This window comes from Cyprinus carpio, chromosome B19, assembly GCF_018340385.1.
Source record: "Cyprinus carpio isolate SPL01 chromosome B19, ASM1834038v1, whole genome shotgun sequence".
Lineage (NCBI taxonomy): Eukaryota > Metazoa > Chordata > Actinopteri > Cypriniformes > Cyprinidae > Cyprinus > Cyprinus carpio.
In genome coordinates this window covers 17,256,853-17,274,339 of record NC_056615.1, presented here as the reverse complement: position 1 = coordinate 17,274,339, position 17,487 = coordinate 17,256,853, and the positions used below count along the sequence as shown (strand labels likewise).

The 17,487-nt window shown below is 38.7% G+C and overlaps 2 protein-coding genes across 3 annotated transcripts; both read left to right on the top strand.

Moving 5' to 3' along the window:
* The first annotated feature begins 399 nt into the window (after positions 1–399).
* On the top strand, positions 400–2,764 carry LOC109107934. Of its 2 annotated transcripts, none has more exons than XM_019121107.2 (2): positions 400–538; positions 1,449–2,764. In XM_019121107.2, the coding sequence occupies exons 1-2, from the start codon at positions 525–527 to the stop codon at positions 2,461–2,463; spliced, it is 1,029 nt and encodes a 342-aa protein (XP_018976652.1). In that variant the 5' UTR covers positions 400–524; the 3' UTR covers positions 2,464–2,764. The 2 variants fall into 2 exon arrangements, with proteins under 2 accessions (XP_018976652.1, XP_042601084.1); XM_042745150.1 differs by having other exon boundaries at positions 533–672.
* Positions 2,765–9,892: 7,128 nt separating this feature from the next.
* On the top strand, positions 9,893–17,354 carry LOC109075438 (proteasome subunit beta type-2-like). The gene is made up of 6 exons (XM_019091342.1): positions 9,893–10,120; positions 11,206–11,328; positions 11,660–11,730; positions 16,198–16,360; positions 16,450–16,499; positions 17,161–17,354. Exons 1-6 carry the CDS (start codon positions 10,030–10,032, stop codon positions 17,260–17,262), a joined length of 600 nt encoding a protein of 199 aa, XP_018946887.1. The 5' UTR covers positions 9,893–10,029; the 3' UTR covers positions 17,263–17,354.
* The last annotated feature ends 133 nt before the right edge of the window (positions 17,355–17,487 follow it).

Below are 17,487 nucleotides of genomic sequence, written 5' to 3'. Positions count from 1 at the left end.
TAAGTGTTTGTTTTTGCAAAAAAAGATTCCTGAAATCTCCGCAAAATTAAATTGTAGTTTAGCGCTATCTACACAGATGGCTAACCGTCAACTGTTATTTCAAGTTAAACAAAGGTTTCTGTGATTATATTTAATTCTATAATATAATAATGACACAGTACGTATATTTTATGTATTGCCAGAATTGATAATAATGAGAAGTAAATATATACTTTTAAGACCCTATAACTCTTATTATGTGTTTTGACCTCTTTTTGGAGGGTTCGAGCCTTAATTTAGAGCCTCCTCCTTTGTTCAAGACTTGAATTAGTTTCCCCACACTATTTTCCACTCATTTCACCGGTTTCCATCTTATGTGGTCCCTTCCCAGTTTAGGAAGTGAGTCATAGCCCAGTGGTCCGTTACAGTACACAGGAAAAGAGAGCGGATGGGAGGGAGGGAGACAGGAGGAATCGGATTAACGTCGGTCGGAGGTGGAGGAGGGGAAAACGGGGAGGACACTGTATCTTATTCGCGGACGAAAAATGGACAACAAACCGTAAGACAATGCCCTCTAATAATCGATTCTCAAATGTTGTTGTCAATCAGCCATTTATGTAACGGCTAGATAAAAATTGGAGGAGATTTAGGCGTTCCGCGTTCCCGGCCGAGCGAGCGAAGCTGAGAGATGGGGTGAGACTAGCGTAACGCCGCTCGCTTTTACGTAATCCAACCTGTTTATTTGGATTCTATTTATCAATATATTTTTTCTTGGTTTTTGCGTTTGTTACGTTTGTGATCGTTATAGGCAGCTAGTCGAGCATCGAGCTCCAAAAAATGCGTTTGATTGGTGGTTTAACGTTCATCGATTTCCTTCATGCATCGTATAAATTTATTATAACGCGGCCCTTCGAGCTATTCCAATCGAATTGCAAGAATCGTCAAGTAAATTATAGCAGGAATTTTAAATATACCGAAATGCACCGAGCCGTTCAGGTTAGCACACATTTTCGGTCCTGTTCTTGGGGCAGAATTGGACTACTTGCAGATTTTATGTCCTCAATCATTTTATTATTTGCGCCTCAGGCGCGCAACCCTGAATCGCTGGTTGCTGTTCTTCAGCACCACAGCGCCTGTCACGCCGAATGATTGACAGGCCCCCGAAGTTATTACGTGGACTATATCTGTGAGAGGACATCTGAATATTTCATGTCACCGAAATGGAGAACATGCCGTGGAATTGCACCACTGAATATTTCATGTATTATTTTAACCATTATTAGCGAGGGATTTTAGCCACAGATATTATTTACAGTGTGTTAGTGGCCTTTCAGCACTTTTCTGTTTTGTCTGAAACTATATTCACAGCCGAAGTATAATAATATATAATGTATTACTTGGCTTTTGCATCCTGTAAAGACTCTTCTGTCAAACCACTAACTTTTTTTTTTTATCTCCCCTTTTCAAAGAGCGAGTGAATCTCAAACAAAACTGAAAATGTTTCAGCAAGATCGGGCTGTGAACCCTGTCCTTGGAAGTCAAGCTGTGGTTGGACCACCGTCAACTCTGCGCATCCATACCAACAGTCAGAAGAGATGCGAGAAAGATGGTAACTTTAACTTCGTGGGGCAGGATGATGACCCCATGACAGGAGATGAAAATCGCAACCAGGTGCGTCCAAGAGCTTTGGGCCGCGATCTGCCCCTTTCTGCCAACCACTATGGACCTGGACCCCTCTCCCCCTTGTCTCGTCTGCCATGCTGGAGCCCTTTGGAGCCTCTTCCTGAGATTGAAAGCGGAGACGATATGGGAGGTAGAGTGCCTCCAGATGGTGCAGAAGAAGGCAAGGTTGATGAAGAGATAAGGAGAGTGACAGATGATGAAAAGGAGAAGGCACTGGGAGACAGTGAGAAAGTAGAGGACCTGCTGGATGAGGACGAGGAGGAGGATGGTGTGATAGACTGGGCTATCAGTGAAGAAGAGTTTGAATTCAGTTACAGGTCTGAAAGCTCTTCCCCACTCAGCACAGAGAGTGGTGACATCGGGGGTGCAGGGGCCCACAATTCCATCTGGGATCAAATCTGCCGAGAACGTTCAACGGCAGACAATGGGAATACATCTGTGGACACCATGAAAAACCAAAACCACATAGATAAGAAGGCAGAGCGGCGTCGAGAGAGCCTGGAGGGCGCTGATGCAGTTGAAGACGGCTCGTCGGACTCAGACACCGACCCCTGTTCTGAGCTGCCTGACCTTATGGAGGCTGTTTGGACGCTACAGGACCGAGAGAGGTTTAAGGCACAGGAGATGGAGAAGCATCAAGTCCAACTGACTATGTATCGTCGCCTGGCCCTTATCCGGTGGGTTCGCACCTTACAAAACCGTGTCCAGGAGCAGCAGAACCGGCTCCAGTCCAGTTTCGACATCATTCTTACGCATAGGAAAGAGCTTCTGCGCATGGGTGCTGCCACTGCTGCCCAATAACAGACAATCTGAGAAAAGTCATGAGATCTGCTGATGACTATTATCATGTGAAAAGTAATCTTTGTGCATCTTATTCTTTTGAATCAAATTACCTCCTGGGTCTCTGAACTATTTTGCCCTATAATGTTCCATAATGCTAAACTTTTATCACTATTATAAATGTGGTTAAAAGTTCTCCAGAACATCACCTTGAACTGTGCCCATGTGGTTACTGATGTCTCTGAACTCCTCCAACCTGATGTTTTTAAATATGTCATGAATGTTTTTGTGTGGTATAAAATAAATTATATTTAACAATAAATGCACTGTGTCTTTTTCTGAAATGCAGTTTTGAAGAGCAGATAGATAGATATATATATATATATATATATATATATATATATTCTGTTGACATAAAAATGCAATTTTTGTGGTAACATCTAAATTATTTTAAATTTAAAACACACTATTGTTTTGACTAAATCAGTTATTTTGTTACGTCAGTTATAAATAATTTTAGAAGTCAGATCAGGTCGAAATTGTTCCTTAGGGTAACAACAGCACATGTTTAATTGATCACATTTCCAGCCAGTGTGTAAAAACAATTCAGACAAATTTAGTACTGACACATCATATAACGATATTTGGCAATTCTTATGTTCTAAGGCTTGATATTGCTTCAACATTATATATTCAAGACCCTCTCTTGACCTTTAATGATAATGCTTTCTTTAAGAACCACACAGTGTTCAATTGTTTCTCCTTATCACACACAAAAAGTGCTGGATGAGAGTTTTAAATCAAAGTGGCCTACATTAATCTAAATAGCACGGGCTCTATATCTTGTTGCCCCGGGCTGAGAGCGTCTGGCCTTTCTCTGTGTATGCATGTGTCTTGAGTGTTTACGGAGATACCAGTGTTTGTCCTATAATCCACAGTCAAAGCAGAGCTGCAGGGTAAGAGTTGCACTGGTTCCTTGTCCCTGAGGGATATTGGACTGAGCGCGCCTGGGGGCACCTGGTCCAATCCGGCCCGGTGAGCAGCCTGCAGGTCCAGTTAGACTCGGCAGCCAAAAGCCCGGGGCGAAATCAGGGATAATCCGAGCGAATTTTTACTACTAACCGTGTGCGCTTATCACACCCTTTTGCGAATGTACTTTAGAATTAACATGTTTAATGATTTGGTTTGTCGTCTTTGGCTCAATGTCACACTACCAAAAGTGCGAGCTAAGAGAATTACACGTTTTTGAAAGCGTTTTTGTCTCGGAGCGCAAGTGTTGCGAGAATTAACCAGATACAAAATGCTAAAGAAAACGTGTGTTTTACAAGGGATAACATTTCTCGTTTAACGAATAACGACAGCTCATTTACGTATATGCAGCACATTGGGAAAAAAAGGGAAATAATTTATCATTTTAGAATAGTGTTGTCTTTCTGAAATCTGTCGAGGATTACACGCGCAACCCAATTTTTTGGCGCTTCTCGCAAAGTTTGCTAACCGTCAACTTTTCTGAAAACGTTTTAAACACAGCACTTAAAGTTTTTGTACTATTTGAATCTATAATAAGGTTAATAATGATAGTAAGTTACTTACGTTTTATCGATGAACTGTCAGGTAAAGGCTAACGTAAAGCTCTCGCTTGAATCGCCTACTGTTGCCATAGTAACGTAACTTCTTCAGGTAAAAGTTAATCTGTTGAGTTAGAGCCCATTAACTTTTAGGCCCAATCTAAGTTAAGTGATTACTTGAAAACTATGTTAAAACATAATATAATTTTACGAAATAAGTAGGCTACTGTAAGCTCCATTCATTCTTAACTTACAGTAATTTCGTTTGGTTGTTTTAAGGAATAGCCTTAGCAATATTCAACCAAAAAGCCTTAAACTGTTCCAATGATTTTCTTTCTTCTGCAGAACACACAAAAAGATATTTTGAAGAATGTGGGTAACCAGAACTGATGTTTATTGACTTCCATATTTTTCCCACTGTAACTTAAGTCTCAAATTCTTCAAAATATAGGCCTATTCTATTTTCAACAGAAGAAAAAAAACATACAGGTTAGGAACAGCTTGGGGTGAGTAAATCATGACAGAATTTTCATTTTTGGGTTAACTAGGCTATTTCTTTTTTGAGGATAGACTTTTGACTAATTACCCGTTTTAAGGCAATAATTTGATTAATATATTAGAAACTGTCCCTTGTAATTCAGTGTTATTTCTGCTATCCTGATTTTAAGGACCCTGGGATGACTCTGGGAGGAAAAGAAGAGGTGGGTTGTCGATCCTGAAAGGCCAGCGGAAATTATTTTAATTTTTTTTTTTTTTTTTTTTTTTTTTTTTTTTTTTTTGATGTGACTCGGTGTGTCTTCACCCAGAAAAGATAAAAAATAAAAATAAGTTAAAAGCCACACTGTATAATGTAGGCAGTGGGACAAACTGCTGAGTGAGAAGGTCCCCGCTGGGCGCGAATAACGGCATCGGTGAGAACGTCTCTGCACCCGAGGAGATGAAGTAAGATACGGGTGTGCTGCAGGATGAAACGCCGTGTTTCTCATGATGCGGAGCCGCTGATTTTTGCGCGCAAAATAAAGATATACGCTGAACTTAAGAAAGTATCACCGCTGTGACAGCAAACACGAAACTGTAGGCTACTTAAATATGCAACACCGGTTCTCTCAAGTTCTACCATGAGCTCAAATATTTTCAACATATAAAGCCTAAATAGGATAAAATGTTGTAATATGTTCATAGACAGCTAGCTATAGCCTAATAAATATATATATATATATATATATATATATATATATATATATATATATATATTATATATATATATATATATTTATATATATATATATATATATATATATATATATATGTATGTATGTATATATATATATATGTATGTATATATATATATATATATATATATATATATATATATGTATATATATATATATATATATGTATATATATATATATATATATATATATATATATTTAAAAAAAGTTGAACAAACCAAATGCATTTATTTATTTATTATCCATCCGTCAATAGGCTATCTAGCTAGCAACTATGGGCTATTATTAGCAGCTATTGGCACGACTACTGTGCTTTATAATAATATAATTCTATTTTTTTATTTGTGTGATTAATAGCCTACATATTTCATAGGCTATATGTATGTACTTTTATAGGCTAATAGCCCATTTTGTCAAAACGTGAACTATTTTTAATCCGGCATTGCATTTTTGCAAAGGTGTATGTGGCATTATTCCAGAATAAAATTATTTCCAACGTAAAATTCGCAACTATTCTAAGTGTTAGTGCTTAAAATGCATATGTAAAGCGAAAGGAACTGGTTGCATTAAACATTCCTCAACACGAGGGGGCAATATCAGTCACTTTCAAGTGAATAGGCATCACTGTTGGTAACTGTACCCCTTCTCATGCGTGCCCCTCAAAGATTTTAAAGTCTCTTTCTCTGTCTTTCTTACCTCTCCCCTCATCTTTCCCTCTTCATGATGCAGTGTGACAGTGAAGTAGCCCCTAGCACTCCACCGGCGTGGAAACAATCAGCTTGGACAGAGAAGGGGTGGCAGAGTCAGGGGGATGTGGACAGCCTTGGGGTCCATGCACGATAGATAGATAGATAGATAGATAGATAGATAGATAGATAGATAGATAGATAGATAGATAGATAGATAGATAGATAGATAGATAGATAGATAGATAGATAGATAGATAGATAGACAGACAGATTCGAAATAAAGGTTTGGTGAAGATAACTTGTCTTGATTAAATTTTGGTTGTGTTTAATAATCTGCAAGAGCCTATAGACATATTGAAGCCTGTTGGTTTAAGTGGGATCAGCTGCCTCGTCTGCTTTAACCAGCTAATAAATATGAAAACAGCGGGTTTAAACTTTTATTCGTTTGCTGCTTGAAAGGATTATACCCTTCTATGGAGTCCCATGTAAATCTCGAAACCTCATAATGGCCAATGTTGTCCCATAAAAATGTGTTGAACAAAGGCGCTTGAATAGAGGCTCTTTCACGCATAAGGGGGTTTTCACAGGACTTCATTGACGACGGGTCGACCACACCACGCCCCGCGATAATCTCTCTGCCGGTGAAAGCGCGCCTCAGAGCGGCAGGTGCGTGTGCCAGGCACGGGGGTCACAGGGCCGACGGTGGTGGGGGAGCTCGCCATGTCAAATCCTCCCAGCTGCCGGTAGGAATTTTTTCAGAGGCTGTCACTTCCATTTAGCTTGCTCTTTTTCACCCCTTCAGATGAAGTGGTCCCTCTCGTGCCTAGGTCCTGTGGACGCCCTCTGCCACTTAACAAAAGCAAAGCGCCGCTAAACGACGACAGGCCGAAACAATGAATTCAACCCGGCCCGCTCTCAGCACCGTGAAATTGCTGATTAAACCGAAAAAGCGGTGCCGGTGACACCGGCGTTGTGTTTCTTAAAGAATGCAAATGTGGAAATTGCAATGTTGAACACGCTCACATCACGGCTGTCCATATTTCCCCGATGCAACTTTTGTTCCCAGTCAAAGTTTTGACTAGATAAAGTGAAAAGGCATGATATTACAGCAACACACTGGATGTGGCAAGTCGTTTTAACAATTTCCTTCAAAGTGTTATCAGTTTAACTTAATGTAGCTACTGATTCCTTCGCTTTCACTATTCCTATTGAGTAATAGCTAACTATTCAGTTGCAAATGTTTGCCAAGTCAGCTAAATAAAGGGCATTGTACAATGCAGATTATGTCCAAAGCAGCTTCACAATAAACGGGAAAATAACTGTTATTGCTACAGAATTCATCAATAATGAAACAAATTCAATTTCAGCTGTGAAATAGCTTAAGCTTAATTTAAATTTTGTTTTCATCTGATAGTTTCCGCGCAGTTTAATGGATAATAATGCTCAAAATTGTCTTTTAATCCAATGAATTTTATGGAATTATGTGCTGTTCACTTTAAACTGTATTCCAATTGTTAGTGGTGCCTATTCCAGTTTCATTGTAGCTCATCCCAGTAACTTGTAACTATCCCATAGGTAGTATGTTTTTTTAGTTTAGTATACTGAAGTTATACTTGTTTTTTTACTTGTTTAGTCAGAATGGCTATACTTTATAGATTTAAAAATAAAATAATAAAATTAAAATCTTGTAGTACGATGGTACTTGTAACAATTGGAATACCCAATAGTGTCTAATAAATAGATGCTACTGCCTTGAAAAGATATAGTATTTATTTAGTAATTAAAAAATATAAAGAATTCTAGTCAAGAGATGAATAATGCATATCAAAATTACAGATTTAATTAATAACTAAAAATAAGTTCTAGAAAAATAAAATTACATTCTTGTCTGTTGTAAAGAATAAACATTTTTCAGTCCATTGCGTGATCGCAAATCCCCCCACACACTCAGCATTTGTAACTATTTATTACACTGAAAAGTGCAACATCCATATTTCTCATCCACTGCGGGGCCCACACAAAACCATACTATTAATTTGCTCTGCCCTCTTCATGCACCACCTATATTCTTAATCTGAGTTCAAAACATACCCTACTCTTAACAAACTACCCTTGGGCTATGAGTCCATAATCCCCAAACTCAGACGAGTCCCTCCGGAGCCAACGTGTCTCTTAATGCTCAGCACTGTTCTTTCTCTGCAGTCTCTGGCTGAAGAATTGATCTCAAAATAAGACAATACCACACATCATTTTATCTGGATGAAGCACAAACTGCTTTTTTCTCCCCCGAATACCACTCTGAACTCATATATTATAGTGCTCAAGCGCTATTTTATGTTCGGATGACAGAAAACAAAAATTCCAGTTATTGAGTACGAACTGAATGAAAATGAAACACCACCATCCAGACTTTAGATATTCCAAAGTTGGAATAATCCTTAAACAGCCAGGGGCCCCAATTATAGCTTATATATTTGCACCAGTGCACAGCGCGTGTCTCACAATTGCTGAGAGGGCACAACAGCGAGAGCAGCAATGGCAGAAATTGAGCCAACAACTACCAGACACAAACCAGATGCACTCGAGAACCAGACTGGTGGTGCCTAAATAAAGAGAAGCTGTGGAGAGAGAGGTGTATAGATTTACCAGATAATATGCAGGGAACGTGGCGCATGATGTATGTCACAGTGTGTGTGAGTGTATTAGTAGTCAGAGCACTGGGCCCCGGAGGCGATTCCTGTGTGTGCTTGCGATAAAGGGGGAACGGGAGGAAGTGAGGGAGGGTGGGGAGCAAGAGAGAGAGAGAGGGAGGAATAGTTCGAATTGGAGAAGGATGTGGGTTGGCGGAGGGGTGGGGGAGTCAGAGACAGAGAAACGAAGAGAGAGAAGTTGAAGGGGGGAAAACAGAGTGAACAACCAGCAGAGCTCAGAGCTTTTATGATGCTGTCAAGATTCCTGGATTTTGTCCCCATCGGGCTCTCACTCTCTCTGCCCCTTTTCCTCACATGAAAAGAGGGGAACAGTGTCTTGGCAGGGTAATTAAGAATGGCCTCTAAACACAGAAGTATGGCAGGAACACTCCAGATGAAAGTAAATGATTAAAATAATTACAGGCGCAGAGCTGACGAGCCGGAGTGTGGGGTGGCCGCCGGACATTTGTCGGTAATTAGATAATTAATCTGAATGCAAATGATGAGTCCTAACGAAGCAGTCAAGCTGAACCAGTGACAACTACCAAAAGAGAGATATGGGGAGAGAGGAATACTTTCATCACATGGATGCACAATTTTCTGTCTAAAAAAAAATCTAAAGCTGCAGTAAAGCTATCTGCACAATATATAAACAAAACTAAGACTGAAAGCTCTCAGACAAAAGAAGATATTATTTTTCTCACTATATATCTAAATACTATGAAGTGTATTAATTGCATCACAGTATAGGAAAGTGACACAAAGAGGCAAAACTAATGAACATGAATGAGAGTCTTTGTAGTGGTTGGGGGCTATAGAAGTTCCTACTGCAGCTGAGGGTATACAAGATCTAAAACCCTTCTGTCTAGACAACATGATCAATCATTCATATTCACTGAAGCTATTCTATGGGAATGGAACAGGCATAACACTATACATTTTTTACTAATGCACTGCAAAACATAATCTATCTATCTCTATCTTGAGAGACAGAATATATCATTCTAGAGATTTAATATCATTAAAGGTTGTAATTTCTATCAGATGTCATATGACTAGTCTGTTTAAAATTTTATTAATTACCTTCACTTTTCCAGGTCTGAAAAACACCAAAAACTCCCTTATATTTCTTTATATTCTAATGAACATAACATTGTGCACTCTGTAATATTCTCCAAGAGTTTCTGTGTCTGCCCACCAGATTGTCCCTTTTTAGGGCTTACACCAGTTTACCATGTCCATAACAGGTCATCACGTGACAGCAAAGCACGCGCTCTCTGATGACGTCTGAAGAGTGCGCCGCCGTTGAGCTCCATTTAGGTTTTGCTGTGTAATATCTGGTTAAGCTGCACTGTCAGTCTACTTACTGATCAGAGCGTGTTTTTGCCTCTAGACTCGGTCTGCAACATGGAGTACTTGATCGGGATTCAGGGGCCAGACTTTGTGCTGGTTGCGGCAGATAATGTAGCAGCCAGCAGTATAATCCAGATGAAACACGGTGAGTTTGACATGTAGTAGCATGTTAGCAGCATGCTAACCGGCCAGATAACAATTCACGATAAACTATAAAAGTATTGTAGACCACAACAATTAACCACCTTTCAATGTTTATACATATCTGTGTTAATTTACATGTTGTCAACACTTCAGAATATATGGCAATTGGTAAGAAGTTTTAGCAGAAGTAGCTACCCCGTGCTAACACAGTTTGTGCGTTGAACTGATTTACATATGAAGTTAATATATTCAAATCAGCCTGTAAAACTTCATTTAGAATACACTTTAAACTTCAACGGGAGCAACAAGTCAGTTATTATATTGTGATTATCCTCGAGTGTCATTTGAGCGTCCTCGGATGAGTTTGCGATTTATTTCTGAAAGTGAAAGTAAGATCGCCTCTAAACCTCCATCGTTACGAAGAAGGAATATTAAAATTCAAGTTATTACCACAAAGAAAACTCCATAAATCAAAGTTAGTGTTGCTGTTTATGGTCTAGGTTAAAACCTAACCTTACTTCATCCAAGTCCCATCATATTAGAATTAAGATTCGGACGTTTTTAGCAGATATATAGTGAAATATTGCACATTCCATACACAAAATTTTGTCTAGTGCTCTTAAGAAGAGCAGTGTCCCTTTCCCTAATACTGTTGTGGCTAGAAGGGATGCAGCAAAAATCTGAAGCTAACAATAAATAAAAAATTCTACCTCTTAGATTGTGTTTTATTAACGTCTATATCTACCCCTTACGAGTAATTATTGTTGTACAGTGTGAGAAGAATTATGCTATATTGATTAAATTTACATGCCCAGTAAATTTAGCTGTATCCCTTCTACCCATAACCCCCTAATACCAGCTGCGCCTGACAAGCAATAGCTAGTAGAAAATAATGCACTTTATTGTGAACTAAAGGCCACTGACTATATCTGTAGGAAGAAGTAGTCTTAGTTTCTGTTTCCACAGAAAATGTCAATACAGGAAAAATGTACAGGTCCGGCATTCTCATAGACCACCAGACTACCAAAATGTGTTAGGGTTGTGTTTGACATAATGTTAAGATGACTTGTTGTATATATTTACCAGATTATGACAAGATGTTCAAGCTCAGCGAAAAGATCCTGCTCCTGTGTGTGGGTGAAGCCGGTGACACAGTACAGTTTGCAGAATACATTCAGAAAAATGTCCAGCTTTACAAAATGAGAAATGGTAAGCATTCATTTTCATTTCTTTCTTCTTTTTTTCTGAAGGTTAACTGATTGTAATGGAAAGTATCCTGAAATCACACTCCTGTATAGAGCGTCAAGCTATACACTGTATCTTGGTTTTGTCGTTTGTAACTCTAAACATAATTTACTTGAATGGTAGGAATACATTTAATTTCAGTCTTTAGTTCAGAAGATTTCTAATACTTTTTTTTAGTTTACATTACAAATTATCATTAGAATTGTAATTTGTTTAAAATTGATCATACACTGGACATGGCAACTCTTTCTGTTGTTTTATGAATTGTTTCTGTTATTTCTATCTGTTTCTGCAGGATATGAGCTCAGCCCAGCAGCTGCTGCAAACTTCACAAGGAAAAACCTAGCAGACTACCTGCGGAGTCGGGTTGGTAGAGAATCTCTGCGTTCAAGCCCAGAATGTGCTATGATCTGTGAATGCACATCAATAAATATTGGATAGTTTGTTTTCAAACCTTAATTTTTCAATAGATTAATTACACATTGTGTAGACCAGTGAGTTCCAACCTGAGATGCATCTAGAATGAATCAAACATAGTGTTACTTGTAAAATGACCAAACAGTAATTTTCCCCCTTTTTACACTTGATCTACATTATTCAAAGGGTTATACAGGAAACCTGTGTGAAAGCAATAGAAATGTCATAAAATGAAACGCTTTATTATATGCAATAGATAGTGTATAGTGACTACTGTTCAAAACTTTGGGGTTGGTAATGTAATGTCGTAAAAAAATATATAATTAAAATTTTAAATAACTGTTTTCTGTTGTAATATATTTTAAAATGTAATTTTAGTACTTTGAGTGCTTTCCGTAGCCATTACTTCTTCAGTGTCACATGATCCTTCAGAAATGTGTCTTCTTATTATTATCAATGCTGAAAACAGTGCTTTTTAATAATTTTGTGGAAACTGATATATCTTTTCCAGAAATCCAGTTAATAGAAATATAAGAATTTATTTAAAATTAAAATCTTTAATAACATTATATAGGCCTTTACTTTAAATTTGTATTCAATTTAATGCTTCCTTACTGTTTTTCTTTTGTAAAAAAAATCTTACTAACCCCAAACTTTTGAATGGTAGTAAAAAAATGTGTTTTTATACATCAGTTAAAAACACATTTTCAGTCACTTTTTCTTGCACATTGCTTTACTTTCTCTCTTCAGTCCTTTTGTCGACAGCAAAGCGCGGTGTGCCACAGAGTATATCTGAATGCAGCCGGTGTAAAGTGTGCTTAAAAACAGATGCCAGTATGTTTTGAATGTGTGGAGGTGATATCAAGGTCTCAGAGGTCGCTGACACCTGCGCCTTCTATGTAATGTGATCCTGCTTATATGATACATTCTCCAAATGTGTGTGTGTGTTAAACTCAGGGCAACATGGAGTGCACCCATCTGTGTAAAAAAGGGCTTGTTGCCGTCCTGGCTCTTTTGTCTGCTAGTGTGTGTGTTAATTTGTTAGGAAGAGTGTAACTGCCTCCTGTCACAATAGCAGAGTGGAGAAAATGATTACAAAAAACAATTAGAGCAAGCCAAAAGGGGGAGAGGTTGGGAGGGGTGGTCTCTGGGGGGGCTGAGAAAGTGCTACAAGTTCATATATCATTCTGCACACTTTTAGTTCATCTTAACCTAAATGCTACTTGCCCACAGAACTAGGGAATAAATGAGTCGGTTTCAATATTTTTCCTCGAATGTGCCTCAAAGCGAGGAACATTTGACTAATAGATTTTGTTCACATATTGATACTTGCATACTCCACGATGTGTAACAGTATCCAAAGTAAAGTCTCAGATTTGTCTTTAAAATAAGGATTATGGGTACAACCTTGCATATTATTTAACCCATTTCATTTGTGCTTTAACCCTTTGGGATGTTTAAATGAGAGAGATGTCATGCACGCTTTAAGGACCAGATTTCTAAAAAAACAACTGGGCCTTTGGGGCTCCCCTGGAGTGGCTCCTCAGACAGATCTTTACGTAGAAAGAAAGAGGTGGCAGATGCTCAGATAGAGTCCCACGTACTGTTCAGAACAGCCAAACACAGTGTTTTATGTGCTGTGCTTTTTATTTTAACCATGTGCTGCATCCAACATCCCCTTAAGCTCTCCGCAGAGCAGTCCAGCAACAGTTTGCCATCATTGGCACCCATGAAACATTATTGGCCGCTTGTTCTCTCCCAGCACACTGGCACAAATAATTACTGGTGCCATATTGCGAGGCATTCCCCTGTTCCGCTACAGATGAACAATTAATACGGCAGATTGGGCAGAGATGCCAAAGAGGAGAACATGTCCTGGGGCAGCGGGCAAAGGGACTGGGAGCGCAGAACAGAACATGAAAGCAAAAGGCAGGATGAATTAATGATATGGTACAATTATCAGTCTCTGTACGAAGCTTTTGTTTGGTGTCCCTCAGTTTTTATAACAGGGATTCAGGTGAGAGGAAAGGCTGTAATGTTTGAACCGTAGCTCATGAGGTTGGTGGAAGGTGTGGGAAACAGGTGTTGAGTTTATACGGAGGGGTAGATGACACTCGGGGGAATTTCGTACAAACTCAAACCTTGTCTTTCAACAAGCCCCTGTTCCTCTAAACCCTCCCTGCTGGGAGTGAAGCATATTGCATAGGTGAGCTTCTCTAGGGGGTGTTTACTTACCCAAACGTGCCCCAGAGACCCGCCGAGAGCAGGGGGATGGCCCAGATCAGATTAAAGCCTCTCAGGTGACTTGAGGCGGATCTGCTGTAGTCTCATCCTTGCTGGAAGGAACTGCACGTGATATGATATATTCACATTTACACTCTTAAAAATAAAGCTTCTGATTAGGGGTTTTCACATTGATTCCATAGAAGAACCATGTTGGCTTCCCAAAAGAACCTTTCAGTAGACTATTCTTAAAATAACCATTTTGTGTGTGTGTGTGTGTGTGTGAAGAACATTTTTCTGCTACAAAGAACAATTTTTAGATAGATGTAAATAATTTTTTTTGCAAATTTCTTTTAAAAATTGCACTTCCATTTTTTTGCTGGATTGTTGCTGTGTGGAGTGTTTCTTAGGCCACGTCCACATGAAGCCAGAATTTTCCCTATCCAATTATTTTTTTTCCCTCGTTCTGAAAAAAATAAATAAATCTGTAAACAGTTTTGTTTCAAGAAATATCTGCGCACACACAAACCTCTGAAACCGATGTAGTATACATGCCAGACCAATATGTGGCGCTGTAATTCGAACACTTGTAGCATTTGTTGCTGCTGTAAAGCAATCCACCCTTTTCACAGAATTTTGTACCCATTCACCAAACCCCCAGAACAGATGGTTTTGGGAAGAGTGTGGGAAAGAAACAGAAGCCATTCACCTTATTAGAAGTCAGTGAACCATCAGAATGATTTTTGAAACTGAAGGTAAAAAACTTACAGTTGCTTTAAATCATTAGTTAGGCGTAAATTTTATATGTTGGGTCTCTCAAACACACTTTGGAAGTCCTACAGATGTCTTACACTTGCACATTATACTGTGAATTTTAACACTGGAAAAATGACACGCTTCACCTTTAAATCCACCCGATGGCACCAAATTTGGCCAACTGCAGTGGAGGCAGAATGTGGATTGAAATCTCCCTATCTGAGAGCTGTGCAGCCGGGAAATGTGGGGGAAAGCGAATGTAGTTTCAGCTGAACAGAGTTTTGAGATAGAGCAAGCGTGAGCAAGATAGAGGGAGGAAGAGGACTAAAAGAAGTTTTAATGAGAGCTGGCACTGCTCCAGGGCATAGGGGTGTGGGCGGGAGACGGAGGGGAGGAGAGAGGAGGTGGGTAGGTGCTCGCGGCAGCAGGGGTGCTGTCTTCCTGCAGATGTCACACTGCTGGTGACACCAGCGACCCCCCCCCAGACCGCTCCACACTCACCTCCCTCCTCTTCTCTCCCCTTTCTCGGCTGTTTCACACCCCTCCCTATGCTCTCCTCTCTCTTCTTCTCTCTCTCCCTCCATCTAACGTATCAAGTTTGGTGGTTGTTGGTGTTTTTAGTCAGATTTTTTGCGTCTATGCTTGAATTTTGCAACATTTCCTTTTCATTTGATTGTTATTATATACTTTTTTTTTTTTTTTTTTTTACATGACTCTACTTGATTCTGATTGGTCAATTGCTGTCAAGTATTTTCCCCCAGGCAGTTGATTCTCTACACAAGCCTGCCAGTTTCAGATCTCCCATATTAGGGAAACCAGTTTCCACCACAGAATAAAAATAAATAAAGGAAATTTTACCTTCTCACATTTCTGACTTTTGTTTATAGTTTATATCTCATGAAATACCAAGAAATAAAAAAAGTCAGAATTGTGAGATAAAAAAAAAAAACATTTACCTTTTTTATTTTCTAGTCTGTGGCATTAAAAAAATTTAGATGTACATTTAGAATTCAGAGGAAAAATTCAGAAGTACAAGTTCTGAATTCCATGTTCAACTCTCGCAATTCTGAGTTTATATCTAAGAATTATGAGAGAAAAAAGTCTGAATTATGAGAGAAAAACTCTATTACAAGGGGATAAAATAATTGTGACAAAAATCATTGTTTTTTTTTTTTTTTTTTTTTTTTTTTTTTTCTGTGGCAAAAAAATCTTGCATAATTTAAACACAAATTATAAATTCAGTGTCTATTTATGTATTTGGTCAGTAGCCATGTGACGAGCTGAATAATGTACAGTCAGATTTGTATCGTTGCAAAATAACCTTTTTGTCTGGCTTTATTTTGTGGTAATGACTTACTGAAACACATATTCGACTGTAATTACATCTCTTCATTTGTGGATTAAGATTGATTAAAATAGCTTTTTTCTCTTTTTTAGACTCCATACCATGTGAACCTGCTCTTGGCAGGATATGATGAGGCCGATGGTCCAGGACTGTACTACATGGACTACCTGTCAGCGCTTGCCAAAGCCCCTTTCGCCGCACACGGATACGGTGCCTTCCTCACTCTCTCCATCCTGGACCGATATTACAGACCAGGTGATTCTGCAATTTCAATTACGAGGGTATAATTACTATTATTTTATATACTGAGTTCTAATCCTGTTTGTCTTTTCTTCTCCCTCCAGATCTGACTCGCGAGGAGGCTGTGGATCTGCTCAAGAAGTGTTTAGAGGAGGTAAGTTGCTCTCCATATGCTGGTCTGCTCATCCATGTAATTTCATAATTACTGGTGGTTGCTGTGGGAAGCATCACTATTACTATTGTTCACACTTGGAGTTAGATTCAAACATATCCCATAAACTTCTCCAATTTCCCACATACTTCAAAATGAAAATATAGTGTTTACTTTTTGATTTTTTTTTTTTCTGTGATGGAAAAGCTGATTTTTCAGCAGCCATTACTCCAGTTTTCTGTGTCACACAGTCTTTCAGAAATCATTCTAATATTCTGATTTGTTGCTCAAGAAACATTTTTAAATTATCAATGCATTTTAGTGAAACATTTTTCACAATAGTTTGACAGAAAGTTCAAAACAGAAGCATTTATTTGAAATAGAGATATTTTGTAATATTATAAATGTCTTTACTGTCATCTGTGCTGAATAAAAGTATTATTTTCTTTAAAAAAAACAAACAAACAAAGATGGCGACCACTTTAGCACTGTGGCTGTGCCTTTTCTCACCAGCAAGAACCACATGTTCTTCAGAAAGTGTATAAATCCTTCTGTTTTGGTTCAGTGGGTTATACAAACCACCTCTGAGCTATTTCCATCATGGGTTTTGTCATGTTTGCGACTTTTTGTAACTGTTTTTGTATATTTCCTTGTTCTCCAACAGCTCAACAAACGATTCATCCTGAACCTGCCTTCCTTCACCGTCCGTTTGATCGACAAAGACGGCATCCACGACATGGAGAAGCTTCCCATAGGCCCTAAATGAGCAACTACTGTTATTCCCCGCTAGTCACACTCTTTTGTACTGCAAATGCAACCCTCTGTGCTCTAATAAAAACAATGACCCCTTGTTAATTATACGGTCGTCTTATTTTCCCTCTTTTTTTTTTTTTTTTTTTTTTATATAGAGTAGAACATTTATTTAGGCTCATCATTTTGTAGATTTTGCTGTTTTCCACACCAAAACGCACTCAAAAGTTTGTTGGATCTG

What these genes read in the sequence shown, in the direction of transcription:
- LOC109075438 (XM_019091342.1), top strand. Translation starts at nt 10,030, where the DNA reads ATGGAGTACTTGATCGGGATTCAGGGGCCAGACTTTGTGCTGGTTGCG. An exon ending in GCTTTACAAAATGAGAAATG is followed by an intron (nt 11,329 to 11,659) that starts GTAAGCATTCAT and finishes CTGTTTCTGCAG; the next exon opens with GATATGAGCTCAGCCCAGCA. An exon ending in TCAAGAAGTGTTTAGAGGAG is followed by an intron (nt 16,500 to 17,160) that starts GTAAGTTGCTCT and finishes GTTCTCCAACAG; the next exon opens with CTCAACAAACGATTCATCCT.